The 21,943-nt window shown below is 40.1% G+C and overlaps 1 protein-coding gene across 3 annotated transcripts in view; it reads right to left on the minus strand.

Annotated features, from left to right (window-relative positions):
• The window catches only part of CSRNP3 (cysteine and serine rich nuclear protein 3), a 209,263-nt gene that overhangs the window by 68,806 nt on the left and 118,514 nt on the right, over positions 1-21,943 (minus strand). For all 3 annotated transcript variants that reach the window (XM_045298964.1, XM_004703775.4, XM_045298959.1), the window contains exon 2: positions 16,834-17,004. In XM_045298964.1, the coding sequence (XP_045154899.1) occupies positions 16,834-16,981 (148 nt within the window). In that variant the 5' untranslated portion in view covers positions 16,982-17,004. The remainder of the gene's footprint in view (positions 1-16,833; positions 17,005-21,943) is intronic.

The following is a 21,943-nucleotide window of genomic DNA, read 5'->3' on the forward strand; positions in this document are numbered from 1 at the left end:
TATTTTACATTTTGGCAAGCATCTTGCCGTTTTGTAAACTATTTCATAAACAATATAAAGGTTACCTTCGTGGAAGTGACAGCAAAGATGTCATATGATAAGTGTACTTATTTTTCTTGGTAACATAAATGGTGGACAATGAAAACTGATTGACCCTAATTTAAAAATTCATTGAGTTTTTTTAATGCTTAGAAAATTAACATTCAGAGAGCACTCTGTGAGTGTTAGAATAAAGCTTTTATACTAAGAGTTATATATCAAAGAAAAACAAGGTTTCAGTGAGCAAGGGGTTTGAGGCAACCACAGAAAAGCCTATGACTAAGAATTCAAACACTGTTACATCACTGCTCTGGATTTCAATGTTTCCACCACTTACTAATGATAGGATCCTGAATATACTATTAACAATCTCTAAACTTTGGTTTTCTCTTCTTTGAAATTAGGATTAAATATAGTATGTATTTCAAAATATTGCTGTAGGAATGAAATGTGTTCATCTTTGTGACGTACAATAGTAAACATTTTTAAAGGCTCACATTTCTTTTACCTTTGAAAAGACACCCACCCTAGGTTTGCAAGTTTGGAATAGATTGAGTTTTCCATGAAGAGACGCTAATTGGAATACTGTAGTAGCAATTGATTTCATACTGTGTGTTACTGTTTATGACTCTCGCTCTCTGTGCTGTTGGCCTGAGCCAGGCGCAGGTCTCCATCCTGCAATGCTGTCAGTTTTCTTTCCCTAGCCTTACACTCTATGGAGCCCTGGAGACAATGTAGGCTGGGTTGGGCAACTAGCTGAAAGGTCGGTGGTTTAAACTCACCAGCTGCTCTGCGGGACGCAGATGAGGCAATCCCAGTAAAGCTGCACAGTCACAGAAACCCCATGCAGGCTTGGAATGAGCGAGTGGGCACTGGCTCAATGGCAGTGGGTTTGGGTTTTGTTTGCACCCATGCGCTGAAGTACTAGTTCATTCTGGCTGTCAGTGTGGAACTGTGGTCCACAAAGTTTTCTTCTAATCTTTCAAACCAATTTTATTGGTTATTGTTGCAAGATATATGTTCTTTTACATTTTTTATCTCATTGACTTCAATTATTAACCTCCACTCGGAAGGCATACTGTACACTTTGTGTGAACATCCAGCCAAAAATGTAATTCATTGATTCATCAAAGATGTATTGAAGTCTTACTATGTATAAGAGGTTAAACAGATATTGTATAAGAGGTTAAACAGATTCAGAGATTTCAGATCTTGGATATACTAAAAGGTTTTGACTTTGGTGAGCAACTTTTATAAGACATGGTGTAAATTCTTTGAAATTCCAGTAACATGTCAAGAGCTATTTTTAACATTTTTTCCAAAGTATATTTTGTTGTTGTCAAGAACACCCTAGGTAAAGCCTAAGCCATTCCAACTAGTTCCACATGCGCCATCCAGTGACACTGATTACATTGCTCGAGTGGTTCAGCCAGTCTCACCCTCCTTCTGCAGGTTGTCCCTCAGCTGTGAACATAAAAGCACTGCCCCCTAGACTCCTGCCTGAGCGTTTGAGTGTTCCTGTCGCTCTGCTTCCATAGACAAGGCTGCTAGAATGGCTGCATTTGGGGAAGTGCATCACCAGGCTTTTCTTCCAAGGCCCCTCAGAGTGGAACTTCCAACCTTGCAATATGGTAACAGTTCGCACGGACGGCCCAGACTTCTATTCCCATCCTGTGCTGTTGTTTCTCTCCTCCCTCCCTCTCTAATTCACTTTGCATACTCAAGTTACTGTCCATTTTGTCTAGTAACTTTTTGTTGATAAATGTCATAGAGAAATTTACAGATATCCTCATGCCAACACTTCCTTCTCTGTCCTGCAGTTTACAGAAAAGACACACTTTATTGATGTTCTCATGCTGCCTTAGAGTTCAGGAGAATGCTTCCAAAGATTTTATGCAAACACTTGCTGTGAATATTTCCCATAAATCAATCTGGCATGCACTCATAAAAGTACTCACATGTTTCCATTAAAATGGTCTATTAGAGAGCTCTGCAGATGGCTGGCAGTAATGAGCCCACAGATATATTTAAAACCTGATGTGGTCAATCATGGGGGAGGCATCTGCCGGAACACTCTCTTCGCCTCCTGTCTAAAGCACCTCCTGCAGAGAAGGCAGGCTGGCTGAGAGGGGCCACAATGCCCAGCCAGGCCTCTCCCTTGTAGCTCTATTAGCATCCCTCCCTCTGCTCTTTTGGCATTGATGAAATGGAAATAAAATAACCTGCACAAAGAGACTGGAGCTAGCTCAGCTACAGAAACATTGAAAGGCCATAGAATGGTGGGAATTTCAGTCAGGTAGTTGAAGATATTTTGGCATAGATAAGGGTTCCTGAAATAAACTGCCTAAATGCCCCCATATTCGGTAGATAAGTAAAGTTGAGCCCACCAATATTAAAATCCAATTAACAGTTAGATGAGACAAATGGAGGATTTAGTTTTATAAATAAGACTATAATATCAAATGACCATGCTTCTAATTAATGCTTTTTAAAATTCTTTAAATAAATCAGTTCTCCTAATTATTCATTTTTGTGACTTTTCTTAGTTTTTAATTAGGCTATCACTTTGTGGTAATGAGATGTCTCTGATAAAATGGTCCTAAATTTCAGTTAAAAATGATGTTAATTTTTTTAAGATCATTAAGTGAAATAATATTTCACTCATCTTTAATATTTCTCTGCCCACAAGCTGACCATTATCACTTAATTCCATTTTCCCCGGACTTTCGTTCACACCTCCTTATTTCAACCATTGCTGGTATTATCACTCAGTCCCTCTATTTAAGCTACTTTTATCATAATTGTAATGCATTACAGTTTAAGTGCATTTTTTATATTTAATTAAGACAAACCAAAACACAATCAATTAAAATAACTCACAGGATTTTCATTTTTAAGGAACCAACCAACTAAATTCACCAAGTAGAATGTTCTATTGAACAACGAACAGTGCACTAACTAAACACAGCACAAATATTAAAATTACCAAGATCTCCTCAGATATGACTCTATACATAACTCAACAAAAAATGACTACCAGAGGTATACTATTTGGGGGAGGAGGAGGAGTCTGAATCGCACACAAAGCATATTATCTTGAAAATCAATCTATTCCCATTCTCACATTTTACAAAGAAAGCAATTGAGAGGTGGTTTAATAATTCGACTAAGGTCAGAACCAGTTGTAGTTGAACTAAAGCCAGAGTGAGGATCTTCCTGCTCCTAGGACTCTGCCTTTTCAAGAAGAGCAAACTGAATGCTCTGATGCACTTGAGAATGAAACACCACAGCAAACGCACTATTTTTCTTCTAAAAGAAAGTCAACTACCTTACTAATGGTCAACTGAAGGAATAATCATTTCTTTCTACACAAGAGGAAAACAAAAAAAGACTATGTGGAGCATACTGGGGAACATTGTATATCGTCTCTTTTCACAAAAGGAATTACCACATGTGATTTTATCTGAATATCACTTCTGTAGAGTTTAGCATCTGGGGAAGCTAGGACTACCTGCATATTAGCCCTACCTACATATCAGGAAGCTAGGAGTATCCACACTCTCACAGGCAATGAATGCATGTGGAAGTTTGCAGCAAAATATCTCAGTACCACTTGGCTACTTTGTAACACAATCAAGACTCGGAAGGTATGTATTAAATTAGTTCTGATTAATGACTAAATTTAGCCTTCCATAATCTAAGACATAGATGAGTTATATGGATTTGGGGGGGGGTGTTTGCAACAAACTTGGAATTAAGTAGGTAGGTTTGAGCTACATTCATATTTATGTAAGTTGTGACTGTGTAAGTAAATGTAAATAAGACAGAAACAGAATTTTAAAAAATCTCAGCTGGCTGGAATAACAAGTTAAATTTAGCAAGATATCATTATTAAACTAGAGAGGAGGTTCTGATCAAGAATTCAGAATCCTAAGAGTTGTATGAGCCCCCAATAAGATGATTTAAAACAACAACAACAACAAAACAAAAACAAACAATTGGTCCTTAAGGTAAACTTGAGAAGTGGACCAACTTCTCTGATATGAGATTTAGAAGAGAGCCAGGTCCCTTCAGAGTCATTGTGAAGATGTCAGTGACATTTAAATAAAGTCAGAGTGAGCGGGTCAAATTGATACAAACAAAAAAAAAGAAGAAGAAGAAGAAGAAGAAGAATCCCTGGTGGTTCAGGGGAGCTTAGGATTCTGCTACTAACCAAACGGATGGTGGTTCTAGTCCACAAACTGCTTACGGCACAAAAATGTGGCGATCTGGTTCTGCAGAGATTTATAGCCTTGGCAACACTATGGGGCAATTCCTCTCTGTTCTTCTGGGCCACTCTGAGTTGGACTCAACTTGAGAGCAGAGGATGGGGATCTTGAATTTAAAACAAACAACACAACAAAAAATGAACTATACTGTGTGATGTTAGTTTCTGACTTGGCAATGCCTTTTGTCCCCCGTCTGTTTCAAAAGAGAGTGAAGGTGAAACTTGGATTCTCTCATGTGTCTTATAAAGCTTCTGCATAAATAGCTGTGCAGCATCCAATTAAACAGCGACGCTTCTGCCTGGGAAAGCTATATATAAGCACATGGAATCAGAAAGGTACATGCTAGGATGCATAATGAGTTGGCATCGACTTGCTGGCAGTGAGTTTGCCATATGGATTGATAAAATAACTGATAAATTAGAATCCAGATAAAGTAGTACAACATCTATCAAAATTAGACAGTTCATAATTTAGTGTTCGTTTCTACTAATGTCCATGCCATTATGAAGTTCCAGTGTTAATTTTTTTTTTACTCTAAAGATCAGGCATACTTAAAAAAAATGTAACCTTTCAGAAAACTAAGTTATCTATCAAGTATTCAATAGTAATAGAGCAAGGCTCCAGTCTAGGCACTGAGAAAAATACTCAGTAAAATATTTTCACAAATAGCCTGCCTATGTAAATAATGTGCACACAGAAATGATGAGATTATGTTTAAAATAAAATAAAGGTCTCAAATAGCAGCCCCTGCACGCACACACACAGCACGTGCCTTGTGAGATTTCCAGAAGTGAGCTTTGGCCACATTCATTCTCATTCCACAGTCCAAAGGGGTTTGTTCCTCTGGCTCATATCTGCAGAATGAAAGAATAAGCGGTCGTCAAGGAGTCCCAGCAGTGCTCTGCTGTGATGGGTGTGTCAACTTAGCCTCACCGAGAGCCCTGATGGCTGAGTGGGGCTGCTAACAGCAAGGTCAGCAGATAGAAATCACCAGTTGCTCAGAGAGAGATAGATGAGGCTTTCTCCTCCTATAAAGAGTCAGAGGCTTGGAAATCACTGGGGCAGTTCTATCTTGCCCTAGAGGGTCCATATGAATTGGCATGAACTCTATGGCAGTGAGTGTATGTTTGTTTTCTTAAGATGATATGGGTGAGGTCTAATCTCTCTGTCAGGTCACAGCTCCATGACATCTCTTTGGGGATGTGGCCCCTCTCTGTCTCTCTGTGTGCTTGGATCCTAAATCTGGCTTCTGGGACCAACAGCCCATGTGGTCTGCTGCCCTTGCGGCTGTAGATGCCCTGCCCATGTCCAGCTGGCCTTGGCCCCTGACCTGAGGTCATCCTGCTCCGCCTTCCTGCTCCCTGCAGCACCTGCATGAATCTGGGGGGCTCCCGCTCGCACTGACGCAGGGACTCGAGTTGGATTTGGGTGGGGCTGCTTGCTACATGCAAATTTCTCTCTTGATATAAAGTTCTTTCTTACGCACATATGAGTCTCACAGGTTTTCTATCTCTGGAAAACTCAGTCCGATACATCTAATAGGGAAATAAGCTACGGAAACTGCATTTGCTCTGGGGCTGTTCTCGGCAGACCTGAGAACAGAGGCATTGCTTGCAGTCCATCTGCACCCGGGGTTCAGAAGAGATGCACCCGGGGCTGCCACAGCCTGAAGCCTGGCTAGTGCAGAAGTGGTGCACAGTGCCAAAGCCCCTGGGGGTCCCTAGGTGGCCAGTCGGACACATCTTGCCCAAGCGAGATACATGATCCTTTGGTGTCTGTGGCTCTCATACCCACGCTGGGGTGTCTGCCCAGGCAGGAGATTCATGGCCTGTTGTGAAGGTCAGCCGGAGGTGGAACAGAACGCAAGAGACTCCAGTGTACTGGTTTCTCCTGCCTGAATGGCCGATCTACATGCTGGGCTGGGTCGGCCGCTCTGCTGAGGACAGTTTACAGGGTGAACAAACAGATTATTCCTGCACCAGAAACAGCAATTTCCAGGGCAGCGCAAAAGGAGTCCTGCCGGGAGAGGGGCTGCTGTAGGGGCTTGAGGGGAGGCTGGGGAGTGTCTGCTCCTGGCAACTCAACTCTCATGTGACGGGCACCGAGACAAAAATTGACCATTAAACAAACTGGGCAGAAAGAGACAGAAATTAAAGACAGCAGCATGCAAAACTATTGGGCTAGCATGCATGGAAACAATGCTCAGAGTGGTTGTGCAGCATGGCAAAGTGTATAAAGTGCACGCAGTCTGTGCAAAACTACGCCAAGCTGTGCAACTCTTCAGAAGATCAGGTGTGTACACAAATAACTACAATGCAAAGCGGGAAGCAGTTAGTCTTGCAAAAATACTAACATGAGTTTCTATAGAAACTGGATCTGATTTCCAACTCCTAATACTAGTGCAGCGCAAGGCAAGTAGTAAATGCCGAGTGCCCACTCATCCATTCACACATCCAAGTGTTTGTTCAGTGCTTAATAGGTGTTCGGCTTTGAGAATGATGAGGGCAACAAATGTACAAATGTGCTTGACACAATGGATGGATGTATGGATTGTGATAAGAATTGTATGAGCCCCCAATAAAATGATAAAAAAAACAGGTGTTTGGCACACAGAAACCTAGTTCCAGCCTTTAACAAACCTGTATTTATTCCTTCAGAACTCATTATGAGTGCCTGTGTATTAAGGTGAGAACATGTGGATGTGGGATACGAAAGGGGGGTACAAGAGGACAAGAAGTCAAGAAGAGCTATTGTGAAGCGGAGATGGGGGAGTGAGCTGAGGAATCTGACGGATACTCTGTTCAGAGATGGGAGAGAAAATTGACTGCAGGCAGCTAGTAGGATCGACAGTCCCGTGGCAACCATGAACAGAGATGAAGGAGCTTCAAACTGGAATTGAAGATGGTGGAATTTTTCTGTGAATTCTTGAAGTCCTCTCATAAACATATTTTTGTCCCTATTTCCAAAACATTTTAAAAGTTCTCAGGTACTGTCTTGAAAAAAAAAGTGGGGGTGGGGAGGATATGGACTGAGATATTTGTAGTGAAGTGGTTAAGAATCGTACCCTACCAAAAGAAGAAGAGATGAAAGAGAGAGAGAGAGACTGAAGGGTGGCCAAGGGCAGAAAGGTATAGAACGAGAAGGAGCTGCTCTATTGAGGGAAAACAAGAGCACGAGGCTTTAACAAGTGGCAGGGAGAAGAAGGCAGACGAAGAAAGAGGAACTGTCTGATTTTGGAGTACCGGCAGGCACTGGGTGAAGAATAACATCTGTTCTAAGTGTGTCTTTGTAGGTAAATCAGAACAGGTGCGAGCAGCTCTTTAATTTTGCCTTACTTAAATGCAAGAAAAGGCTTGAAGCCTTTTCAAGGATTGAAAAAGCTTCTTGTGCAGCCAGGTGATGGTGATGGAGGATTTGTTTCACGTAGCCGTTGGCTCAATCATTTCAGCATGAGACCAGATCTATGTAACATCAAAGGACATTAAAGTGCATCAGAGGACTCTGAGTTAGGTGCATACGGTGGCATATGTATGTATTGCATATTCAGAGAGAAAACAGGTAACTAAGAAAGGAAGGACACAGAACGGAGGGAGAAAGGGAGGAGAGGAAAAGAGGGAAGAAAGGCGAGAAGGTGATATAGAGACTCTAAATCCAGCTCATGATACATTGTGAATACATCTCTAAACATTAATTTAGACATTTATAAAATTTTAATAATAACGGCTCCTAGTCACACAACATTTTTACATCAAATTCAATGCAAGAACGTTGTGAACCTCTATCCTCATGTAAGGCATCTATTGCTGGATTTCATGTACAATTGAAAATATCCTTTACCTCTTGATACTTTCACTTCCTAAATATTTTACATTTATCTGTATAAACACTCTACTTCAGAAAAAGTATTATGTTCCTTTTGGGAAGATGTTTCATTTGCACAGCTTCTCATTACTCTTGTAAGGTGCCAAACACCCTGAGAAGGCACAGGGGAAAAGATCACTCCTCTCTAGTGTCTCTGCAGCTCTCCTTCTGACAGTGCTCAAGTGCAGGTGACTGCCATTGAGCCACAGGGCTTTGATGAAACCCAGTGTTATAAACACAGCATACAGAATCCAGCTGCTTCAATCTCAAGGAAAACATCGGCTATGACCTTGCTTTATCCCTGGTAAGCATGCTAGTTAGGTAGCAAAACTCAGAAGTTTAAGGAAAAAGGCATAATGCCTTTACTGATTTGTATTTTTAAGCTTCTCCTATCATAATAAGACAACAGAAAGTTTACAGTAGCACAGGATTTTCTACTACCATAGCTCCTGATATATAGCAAACAATCTGATCAATTTTTATATTTGCAATGATCACAAAATGTTGTTACAGAATACGTTAGTGCTTTTGAAACACTGAGTACATGGGCTATTTAAAATTTTGATGCCAAGCCCAGGAAGAGTAAGTTTTAAACACACACAACCATATTTTAAAGAATATCAATGTGAAACGAAATTTGGGTTTCTGATACTAGATAAGTACACCCTGGTGGTGCATGAGGTTAAGGGATGTGGGCTGTTAAGTGAAAGATCAGTTTTCATCAAGTCCACCAGTGGCTCTAAAGGAAAAAGAGAAGGCTGTTAGCTTCTGTAAAGACAGAAACCCTACGCAGCACTTCCACTCTATTCTTAGGGTCACCATGACTCAGAAGCAACTTGTCAAACTGGTTTTGAATGTTATACAAACTTGATCATCTTCAGACAATTCTTTATTTTAAGATGATTTTTATTTTGAAAGTATAAAAATAAGTTAATACATAATTTATTAATTATAACATTTCCAAGTGTTCATCACCATAATTCAAAATCAAACTCACTGCCATCGAGTTGATTCCAACCCATAACGACCACATGGCATAGTGGATTATGTATTAAGTTGTTAACTACAAGGTTAGCAGTTCAAAACCACCTGTTCCTCTGTGGGAGACAGATGAGGCTTTCTGCTTCAGTAAAGATTTGCAGCCTTGGAAACCCACACGAAGAGTTCTTCTCTGCCCTCCTCGGTCTCTATGAGTTTATCCTCATCCAAACAAGAGAACAACAAACTCACTGCCTTCAATTTCATTCCGACTCATCGCGAATCTCTAGGACAGAGTAGAACTGCCCACGTGAGTTTCCAAGACTGTAACTCTTTACAGGAGTAGAAATCAGTGTCTTTCCCCCTTTATCGCCATGGACTATATAAAATAATATGCATTAGAATAATACAGATAAATAAATGCCTTCAGTTGGATGAAAGAGTAAATAAAACATTTTATTAGAATTTTCATATAAAATTTTGGATAAGCAAATAATTTGAAATATATTTCTAGAAATAAGACACCTTCTTAATTACTACTCTCATACTGGTTAGAACACTTATATCTTTTACATAACTAATAGTCTAGGTAGAATTATTGTCTTTTGATTCTTTGTTATCTCCTATAATATTAATAAAATATCTTTCTGATATTTTGTTTACTAGTATTTTATTGATTGCAAGGACAGTTCACTGTGTAGATCATAACAATCTATGGATAACATTGCAAACAAAAGGAATTTTAGAGCACTTTAATTGTGCTCATGAAGAACCTGTACACAGATCAAGAGGCAGTTGTTGGAACAGAACAAAGGGTTAATGCATAGGTAATAAAAAGGAAACATGTGCATCAGGGCTGTATCATTTCACCATACTGTTCAATCTGTTTATTGAGCAAATGATCCTATAGCTAGGCCATATGAAGAATGTGCCATCAGCCATCAGGATTGGAGGAATTTACAACCGTCATGATGCAGAGGGCAAAACCTTGCTTGCTGAAAACAAACTGAGCTTCAAGCACTTACTGATGAAGATCAAAAACAATAGCATTTAGTACGAATTACCTAGTGTAAAGAAAATTAAAATCCTCACAATTGTACCAATAGGCAGCATCATGCTAACAGAGAAAACACTGACATTGTCAAGGATGTTATTTTATTGGATCCAAGATCAATGCTCATAGAAATGCAGTCAAAGCATCATTGCACTGGACAAGAGCTCCCCACAGTGTTAAAGAGCAAAGATGTATTTTGAGAACTAACGCACAGCTGAACAAGTCATGGTATTTTCAATAACCTCATGTACACGTGAAAACTGGGAGATGAAGAAGGAAGGTCAGGGAGAATTTATGCATTCAAAATGGTGCAAGGATAAGTGAAAGTACCATGGGTTGCCAGAAGAAACAAAATACTTTGTAAAAAGAATAACAGCTAGGATGTGCCTTAGAAGCGAGGACGGTAGTACTTCCTCTCAGGAACTTTAGGCACATTATCAGGAGAGACTTATCCCTGGAGAAGGACACCCTTGGTGAACTTCAAGGGTCAGTGAAAAAGAGGAAGACCCTTAAGGAGATGGACTGACATCGGTGCTGTAACTATGGACTCAAAAATATCAACTAGGTGGTTACTGCAGGACCAACCAGTATTTGACTGTTGGACATCTAACTAACTCACTGACTGTGTTAGTCTGGGCAGACTAGAGAAACAAATTCATAGACAGTCATGTGCATAAGAGAGCTTTCTATACAAGAGCAATTGAATATTGAGGAAACATCCCAGCTGAGTCCAGATCAAGTCCACAAATAGCCTATATGTCCGATACCAATCTATAAATTCCTCTTTGGACTCACACAACACATGTAATGACGCCGAATGCAGAAAGATCACATGCCAGTGGGTGGAAAGTCATGTTAGCGCTGGCAGGGGTCTCCACATAGCTCCTTGAGCCCCAGGGCTCTGGCATAGCTCCATGTGGCTTGTCAACAGGAATGTCTCACAGCGAGTGAATGTATCTGGCCTCCAGTGAGCTATTGATCTCCCCGTGCCTCCAAATGAGGTCATCAAGCTGCGACATGATTGACAGGCTAGACTCCACCCCTTCACAAGTTGTCAGGAGATTATGTAACTGCCGCACTGCCATTGAGTGGGTTTAGACTCATAGCAACCCTACAGGGCGGGGTAGAAGTTCCCCTTTTGCTTTCTAAGACAATAAATCTTTATGGTATACACAGCTTACTCTTTCTCTTGTTCCTTCTGACTGACAGAGGAGTGCTATGAATCAGAGCTACACAATAGCAAGTTGGTAAACAAAGCAAACTGTTGAGTGAAAAGAGAACTTTGAATAAATCCCTTATTGAATTATCTTCTAAAAGTTATGTAAGATCCCTGCCACATTTCATTTAATAAAAAGTCAAATCAGCAACTTCGGAAACTAATCATTGCCAACTATCACTGATATTAAGTGATTAGCAGAAACATTTCAATAACTTCTTGGGCAGCATAAAATAGGCCTACTTTATTCAATGGGAAACAAATCTATGTTGGCATATTAATATTAATAAAAATGTTTTTGCTAATTGGTTTAAATCTTGTATAATCTAGCTGATCATGCCCTTTCAATCTGCTGTTTTGCATTCAAGAACTCAACTGGGGCAACTGTCGTGAATTTTTAGCTGATGAAATTTAAAAGTGTTTTGTTGCAAAAAACACACAAACTACAACCAATATTAACAAAAAAATTAGTACATATAAAAATTCAAACATCAATTGAACATCTCCACAAAGCCAGTACCATATGCATTTGTTCAGGGAACCAGAGCACACTTTACTCTTATATGTATACAGCTTTGCCTTGAAATTTTGGGTTCTTTTCTTACATTATCTCATGGGCTTTTATAGATCAGGATCAAATGTTCCCTACTATAGTGAAAATAAATTCATTGCATGTCTTATCATAGTTTAGTGCACTAGTTTCCATCCTTGGCATAAGTAATCCTTCCTCCAGTTTTTGGCACTAGCATTAACCACCACCATTTTCAGTTATGAACTTTCCTTCTTGTTTTTGATATTTCCCTTTTCACATAAGTTCTCTGAATTTCAGAATGTTATATATAAATATTTTATGGCTCTTATATTGACAAAATGCATTCTAAATTTCACTGCCAATAACACAATGTGCTGAAAATTGGTATTGTGACTTACATAGGCACTTAAGTATTAGATTTTAATTTTACTTATTTATTTTTTCAGAAGGAGCACTAATTACACAAGAATGAAATGGTATCTCATTAGTATTGTTTTCGTCTGAGATGTATTATTATAAATATTTGCTAATCATATTCCTTAAATGTTAATTATTTTAAAGGGAAGATCTAAGTGTTAATACTAATAATGCTATGTGTTTATACTTTAGAAAATAAACCTCTACCATATAATTGCAACTATTTTTCTCAGTTTAATTATTTATTCCTTCTATTTTTGTTTGTTTGTTGTTCTTATAATAGATTAGTTTAAATTTTCTTATCATTAAATCCATTCAGTATTTTACTATATGATTCTCTCCACCCCCTCCCCACCCCTCATATCAATGCTCAGCTAATGATCCCGCTCACTGTCTTACAAATAGGCACCTTTTTCATGGTTTGCTTTAGAAAGGTATCTATTAAAAATTCTGCGCTTCTTTAAAAACTAAATAATATCCTTCCAGAAGCCTTTTCCCTTGGGCCAAAGTATTGGTTTGAGTGGCAAAAAATAAAAAGGAGGAAGAATAAAAGTGAAACGGCCTTACAATCTTTAGTGACAAATAAGTTCATTTCAAATATATGAAAAAATAAATACTCTGGGACATATTTAAATAGGGCATATGTTATGAAGCATTGATTTAAATTATACCTACTCCTCACTTATTTACTATCTTGCTGACATTTCACATTTATGACAATGATTTGAAAAATCTACTCTCCAACGATTTTGCTCATTAATTGTATCCGTATACATCTGGCAGTAACCAATGCTTTAAGTGCTTGGCGGGAGTGGTGCTGGGTGTAACAGTGAAGTTCATGCGTCCGGTTGGCTGGGCCATGACTATCAGTGGTTTGGAGTTATACAATGATGTGCTTCTCCACCATTGTTTGGTCTGATATGCTCAACCTCCATGTTCATAAACAACCTGGTCTTTGGAACCTGTGTTGATAAATGTGGAGTGGGTGTTTTTCTTTCCTGAATTTGCTAACAAGACACATTATAATATGAAAAGAATAATAATTTATAATTTATCAAGGTTCACAGGGTGGGAGGGTAGGAAAAAGAGGGAAAAAAGAGGAGCTGATACGAAGAGCTCAAATAGAAAGTAAATGTTTAGAAAATGATGATGGCAACATATGTACAAATATGCTTGATACAATTAATATATGGATTAAGAGCTGTAAGAGCCCCCAATAAAATGATCTTTTAAAAAAAAGACACATTATAACCATTTGTTACATAATAGTTTTCTATTTTTATGTAGCTTTTTCCATATGAAATATCTTTTTTTCCTATATTTTCTTTTTTACTATTATTTTACTGGGAGCTCTTACAGCTCTTATAACAATCCATATAGGCATTGTGTCAAGCACATTTGTACATATGTTGCCATCATCCTTTTCAAAACATTTCCTTTCTACTTGAGCTCTTGGCATCAGCTCCTTTTTTTCTTCTCTCCTTTGCCTTCCAACCCTCACGAACTCTTGATAAATTAAACATTATTACTATTTTTATATCTTACACCATCTGCTGTCTCCCTTGCCCATGTTTCTGTAGTTCATCACCCTGGGTGGGTGGGTGGGTGGTTATACATCGATCGTTACAATTGATTCCCCTTTACCCCCACCCCCCACCCCCACCTTCCCCTTTCCTTCATGGTATAGCTACTCCTAATATTGTTCCTGAGAGATTTATCTGTCCTGGATTCTGTGTGTTTCCAGCTGTTATCTGTACCAGTGTACATGTTCTGGTCTAGCCAGATTTATAAGGTACAATTGGGATCATGATAGTGGGGGAGAGGAAGCATTAAAGAACTAGAGGAAAGTTGTATGTTTCATTAGTGCTACACTGCACCCTGACTGGCTTGTCTCCTCCCTATGGCACTTCTGTGAGAGGATGACCAATTGTCTACAAATGGTCTTTAGGTCTCCACTCTTCCCCCCTTCTTTCGCATTGATGTGTTTTTCTATACTTTCCTATATCTAGCACAATCTCAAAATCTTTTAATTATTTTTCCCACTGTAATTTCATATACAGAATGGATTTGCAACATTTATGATTTCTTTAAAAATATCTATTATTGGTCGCTTACTTACTAGGGGAGATTTTTATCATTCCTTCACCTTCTGAGAAAATTCATTGATGGATATCAATTAGATTATATCCTTATATTTGCATAATCTGTCTCAACCCACCCATGATACCTTTTATAGCTCTCAATATGTAACACTTTAAAGATATGTCCAATATTACATAATTAAAATGTAAGATAAGATACTAGAAAAAGTAGTATCTATTGGATGAGACACACACATATTCTCAGTTCAAATCTAATATGATCTTAGACAAGATTCATATCCTCTCTGGGCCTTCCCTATTTCCTCTGACAATTTTTCAGGATTTCTGTAAAGAGTAGGGATAAGTCACATAAACCTATTGGAGCATACCATGTATCCAATAAATACTGGATATTATCATGCTTTGTACTATAACATTGTTTAGTCCTTGACATTTTACAAAGCTCTTTCATATAAAAGAGGGTTTCAAAAAGATTGTGGAAATGGAAATAAAATATGATAGAGTTTTTTTCATGAGCTTTTTGGTATCCCTTGTGTATTTTCTCACTTACTATTTGATTGCCATAAAATCCTGTTGCTATCATTATAATTTCAGTACTAATATCATATATGTAAACATCAAGTATTTTTGAATCAAAAGTAAAAGTACATTTCATATCACCATAATTTATGTAAATGTATTTCTAGATCACATATATGACATGTTAAATTTGTCTCTGAATATTAATTTTTCAGCTATATTAATTATAATTGTTCTTTCACTATAGTATGCAATTCATTTTGCTTGTTTATAAAATGCTGTTGATGTAAATATATTTATGTCATATTCAAAAGATTTATTGTGCTTCTACTGAACTCTTAAAAATGTGGCTGATTCTTTTGCTCCCAAGGTTGCCAAAGTATGCTCTACTTTCTGGAACCAGAACAGTCAAAGCAAGTAGATGCCAACTCAGAGGGGTCCTCGGGGACAGACTGGGACTGCTGCAAGGTCTTTCCCAGGCTGTAAATCTTCATGGAATCAGACCTTCAAGACAACTGGTGGGTTTGAACCACCAACCTTTTGCTTAGCAGTTGGGTTCTTTAAGCACTGTACCACCAGGGCTCCTACTTTATTAACTCTTACATTAAATTCACACAGTGCACTCCTTAAATGGAAAATGACGATGACAAAAGCACAGTTATCTACCATGCTGTCGTGACAGATTGGAACCTTCCTGTTTAGAGAATTAAAGAAAACAATGTAATGACTACTGTCAGTTTGCATGGGGCCCTGGTGACATAGGAGAGAAATGATTTGTTCCTGAATGAAAAGTTAGTGGCAGGCAGTCAGCTTCGCCTGGGGAACAAAAGGAGAAGTTTTCCTCTGCCCAACAGGGTCGCGGTGAGTTCGAAGGGACTCACCAGCCATGAGCTTTGGTTTTGCTAATCAGTGTGTTTCAGCGTGTAGACTGTACTCCCCTAAGAACTTTTTCTCATAAGTGTTCAAATACCCTGCCTGACTTGAAGGGTTTATATTATTGTGTGGAAAAAGAAAAGAAATAAAACAAAAAAACACATCAAATAGAAGGCATTGGTCCTTTTTAAAATGTCTTTGTGGGATGAGGTATCATTATCTCTGGGGATGAGAAGAGCCCTGGTAGCATCGTGGTGACGCACTGGGCTGCTGGCCCCGAGGTGAGCAGTTTGAAGCCACCAGTGGTCTTTTACTGTAGAGTCACAGGCTCGGACACCCATGGAGGCAGGTCTACCCTGTCCTATGGGGCTGCCACGAGTCAGAATGGCTGAGGATGAGAGGAGAAAAGGGTGAGGCAGGGCAGCAGTGCGGTCTACACACATTTGCGCACTGGGGAGTTTTTCTGCTTCCTCGTGTCCTCTACTGCATGTGAGACTTAGCTCTTTTCCATCCTAACCTTGAGCTGCAGCTCCTAAGCACATCCTGGCTTTCCTTACTGAATACATTTCAACTGTAGAAGGGTGATTTGATTTGATTTTAATTGAGGCCAGATTTATTCTCAGCCCTGGTTCTGGGCCTCCGTGTTCACCATTGGAAAAGCATCAATGGTACAGCACCATTTCTCATCGACTCAGTTGGCTGACATAATCATATGATCTACTGCAAAAAATAATCCCAATAAAAACAATTGATCACATTGATTAAAAATAATTAAAGGGAATAAAATATACTACATTGATTAAAAAATATCATTGTCTTTCAGGACTTCGTTTTTCAGATCAATTGCAAAGATAGAAAACAAAACAAAACAAGCCTAAATCGAAATGAAGGTTTAAAAAAATATATGACCAAGCTGACAATTAGTCTTGCTGTAGGCTCACACAATCCACTTCAGATACAAGCTCAGTACTCACGGGTGAGATGATTAGAGGTGGATGGATTGACACTGTCCCCACTGTCAGCACTTTCACTGCTGGAAACGTCATCATCTGATTCCCGCACAGAGGAGCAGGGTGAGGAGCCGTCAACTTCTTCAAACTTCCTCTTTAAAATTCCACTCATCGCTGCGGCGCTGTCACATGTACCTGGAGCAGGAACGGGAGCAACGGAGCGGTGAGCTGTTTGACCGTGACTGCACAGCCAGCCAAGGCCTCTGGAGTCATTTTTATGGGGCTTTTTATACATGAGCTGAATGATAGCATTTTCCCTATAAGGACAACTAAGCATACTGTTTCCCCTCCTTATTTTCCAAATGAACATAAAATCACATTAAACACGATCACTTGACTATTTGGTTATCAAGATGGATCAGTTTTTTTTTTTACATAGTTCATTTTTAACTTAGTCCCTCAATTTCCTTTCCATGGGAAATCCAGGTAAACCACATAGGTCTGTGAAATTCTACAAAGAAAAAAATTAATGCTGATGTCCCCCAAAGTTCTAAGGGAATATTGTTTTATTAAAACTCCACTTAGAAGAATCAGGTAAGTATGAAGTTTCAAGATTCAGGAAACAAATCCAGAGACAATGATACCTGTACAATCCATTGAAAAGCTTAGGTAGTTCCCATTTCAATATTGCAATAAGTGATCTGTGTTTCCATGCACCTGGTTGCTGAGTCTGTTGCCATAGACTCAAATGCGTTCTGTGGCTTTTTACCTGGGAGTGAATACTAACGGAGTGGGGGGCAGGCGAGTGGTTTCCTCAGTCTTTGCTCTACAATGTATGAGCTTCCCTTTCTCCTTGGGCTGCCCTTTCTCCACCTTCCCGTTTACCTTGACATACGCACCGTCAGCTAATGAGGATAAACGTTCCTTGCAGTGTAGGAATATATTTAGAAATACTAAGCTATATATAAAGTAGCTTAGATATATGTATAGGCCTTACATGGCGACATTAGGCTAACTAAGTTTATGGTATTACTAAGTTGATTCAATCTCACACTTTATTTATGTTAGCTGGTCTTAACTCTCATTTGGTATCACGAAGCCACCTGTCATTTATCTGCCAGGGTACTGCTCTGGGGAAATCCTGAAATTAGCCCTTCTTTGCTCCACCCTTTTCTTAGCTGGGGTAGCTTTTCAAGTTCCAATTCAGTGGTTTTCAAAGTGTGATAACTGGATCAGCAATATCACCAACAATTAGGAGATTGATGGTGAAAAATGTAAATTTTCAGGTCCTACCTCAGATCAAACGAATCAGACCCAGAGGTGGGGTCTAATACTGTTTTAGGAAGTTCTCCAAGTGACCCTGATGAATATTCATATTTGAGGTCACTTGTCTAATGTTTAGTCTCTCGCTAGCAATTCCTCCCTGGACCTTCACCTTTCCTTAGTGCATGCACATACCAGCTCTAGAGAGTCATACAACAAGGCTTTCATTTATTTGTCAAAAAAATCTCTTCCTTGGCCATCCAGGGTATGATTTCCAGTAACATTAAGTACAGTATTAAATGTACCATGTTTATTTTCAGTAATTATAATTTACTGCATTTGATGCAACACCTGAGGAGTAACTGTGATGTATGTGGTAGAATCCTTCTTGAGTAAGGTTTGCCAAACAAAATGGAGCAAATGGTCAGCTACCATTGCGTCTGTCCCCGACTCGGGGGAACTCAATGCACAGAGCGACAGTCATCCTCTGTCTGGAAGCCCCTGGTCTCCGAGCGCTGCCCAACCCGCTCAGCATCACAGTAATGTGCCAACGTCTCCTGGCAGGTGAGTGGTGGCTCTGTATGAGGGGCTTCGGCCAGGAAACAAACGCAGGTCCCCCACATTCCCCAACACTAAACCCATAGCCTTCCCGTCAATTCTGACCCCTACTGACTCACAGCGCACAGTAGAACTGCTTCCTAGGGGTTTCCTAGGCGGTAAATCTTTCTCGCTGCCATCGACTTGATTCTGACTCACAGCAATCCTGCAGGACAGAGAACTGCACCTGTGGGTTCCCGAAGTTATCATTCTTTATGGGAATAGAAAGTCTCATCCTTCTCCTGAGGAGCGGCTGGTTTCAAACTGCTGACCTTGTTTGTGGTTAGCAACCCAACGAAAAGCCTCACCATTGTGAACATGGTCCTTGAAGCACCACTGCCCTCTAATGCCTATCATTCAGTGGAAGCAATCATATGCGTGACCATCAGATAGATTACAAATCACGGTGGCCATTCACCCATTGCCATCAAAGCAGTTCTGGTGCATAGAACCGCCCCCAGAAGCTTTCCAAAGGCTGTACTCTTACAAAAGCAAGCTGCCACACCTTGGCTGGTGAATTTGAATGGCTACGTGTTTCACCACTGAGTACCCAGTGCTCCTCTCCACCGTGATGGCCTCCATCAACTAGGAACCCCTCCGCATCCGTGTCCCACAGCCTTGCGTCATTGTTCCATGACTTCACACCATGCTGTGACAGCAGAGAAGAGATTGATAGGCATGGGAAGGTGTTGGATGGCCCACCGTTTTGAGAATGCATCTCTAGCCCCATTCTAATTTTACCACTAGTCACATTATCATATTATGTTCTCCATGTTAAAGAGCTTGAAATGTATAAGATGTTCATGCATATTTGAGCAGGATGAGGAGGGAAAAAAATCTTCAGTTCTTAAAATAAAAGTAGGGCAGGATATAAATTTTAAAACGGTTCACTTCAAACAGATGCAATGTAATTCATGAGGGAAAGACGATGAGACATCAAGTAATACAAGATGGAAAGCCATGTTTAGAAAGTACATTTTTATAATAAACTATTGCAATAGGGACAGGCAAACTGACGTCCTTTGTAATCTCTCCTCCTCATTGCCACACATGCCAGCTTCGTTTGGCAAGGCAAGTGTCTTGAGAGTCCGATATAAATGTCAGGGAGTCTGGGGGAAAACGGCCACATTTGAATTGTTGTGGGAGAAGAATTTTGAAAGTACTACAGACTTCCAGAACAGACAGAACACAATGACAGCGCATCGACACGTTGAGATGCAGGAAGTAGCATCACAGAACAATTTCCAGGGGAACTGTCCAATGGGGAATGAACCTCCTGTTTAGACTTTCACCCCAAACTCAATAAAATATTATTACAGCAAAGGACGAGGATCAGGACCGAGAGGTGGGCTACAGAGAACCCACCATGACACACCATCATGGAGGGTGGTCCTTGACGCTTTTCTCCCCATCTCTCACTTCCTCAAGGAGGAGAGGGGAACATTTAAAAAAAATCATCTTATTGGGGGCTCTTACAACTCTTTTAACATCAATTGTAGCAAGCATATTTGTACATATGTTGCCATCAACCCTTGGTATAAGCTCTTCTGTTTTCCCCCTCCCCCCCCACCCTTCTACCCTCGTGAATCCTTGATCGATTGTGTATTGTTCTCATTATTCATATCTTACACTGTCTGTTGTCTCCCTTCACCCAAATTTCTGTTATTTGTCCCTTTCGGGGAGGGGGACTATATATCCAACCTTGCAATGGGTTCCCCCCTTCTCTCTCTTTCCTCTCCCTAACCTACCCTCTACCCTCATGATATCGCTACTCCCACTCCTATTCCTGAGGCGTTTATCTGTCCCTGAATTCCATGTGTTGAGAGCTCTTTATCTGTCCAATGTGTGTTCTCCTATCCGGTCTAGCCAGATTTGTAAGGTAGAACTGGGTCATGGTAGTGGGGGGAGGGGGGAGGCAGCATTCAGGAACTCCCTTCCTTATAACCCTTCTGTGGGGCGATATCCAATTGTCTACAGATGGGCTTTGGGTCTCCACTCCAACCCCCCTCATTCACATCAATGTAGTTGTTTGTTTTGGATCTTTTGATACTTGATACCTGATCCCATGGACACCTCATGACCCCACAGGCTGGTGTACTTCTTCCATGTGAGCTTATTTGCTTTCCTATTGGATGGCTGTTTCTTTAACTTGAAGCCTTTACGACCCCAGGCACTATCTTTTCATAGCCAGACACCATAGAGATGGGAACACTTTTGTTGGAAGACAGATTGAAAAGTCTTTTCTGTCCCTTTGGGTATTGTAATTGAGATTGGTTAGACTCGAAGCAATGGAGTTGAAGGCATAATTCAAGTTCTGCCTGGACTGTGGAAACTAAAGGAACTTGAACTAGGAAAGAAATAACTAGCTATTTCGGGTAGGTAACATACAAGGAGAATGTGGTATCAAGTCATGAGTATCAGGAATACTCATTAAGAAGCAGCAACATGTAGATGACGCAATCTTGCTTGTTGGAAGTAAAGAGAGTTGAAGTACTTAGTAACGACGATCAAAGACTACAGCATTCAACATGGATTACACTTCAACAGAAGGAACACAAGAATTCTCATATCACAACCAATGGAAAAAAGATTGAAGTGGTCAGGGTTCTATTTTACTTGGATCCACTATCAGTATCCTCAGAAGTAACCATCAGGAAACCAAACAATGTATTTCCTTAGTCAAGTCTGTTGCAAAAGATCTCTTTGACACAGAGGGGTATGCAAGCCTTAAAGGCAACATGGGCAAATACTAGTATGAGCACAACCTGGAATAGTGGTGATATGTCTGAATGCCAAGATAGACACACAAGCTGAACAGGTGTGGGAGAGATAATGGGAGTCTACCCTCAGATACAACCAGGTTTAACAGAGGATATTTGTATCTATGTATTTACCTTTGCTGTAAATATAATCATGAGTGTCATGAAGCACACTGGGGACAGTCATGAAAACTTCCTGGACATAACCAAGCATCCTGAAGGAATGAGTTGCTGGGCCTCGGGGGGCTCAGCACCATAGACTCAGGGGAGGGCACAGTCAACAGGCAAAATGTAGTTCAAAAAGACAATGTCCTACATCTCACTTGGGTGTCCAGCAACTAGGGACTTACAAACTCATGAGCAGCCATCTAAGGTGCCAATATTTGTTTCTCCCTGTCTGCCCGAAAGAAGACTGAGGAAAATCAAAAGACACACGGAAAGCGATTAGTACAGCAGGCCAGTGGACCACACGAACATCAGTCTCCACAGCCTGAGACCCAAACAACTAGGTGGTG

This window comes from Echinops telfairi, unplaced genomic scaffold, assembly GCF_000313985.2.
Source record: "Echinops telfairi isolate 266 unplaced genomic scaffold, ASM31398v2 ScPeMD7_4;HRSCAF=17, whole genome shotgun sequence".
NCBI classification, from domain to species: domain Eukaryota; kingdom Metazoa; phylum Chordata; class Mammalia; order Afrosoricida; family Tenrecidae; genus Echinops; species Echinops telfairi.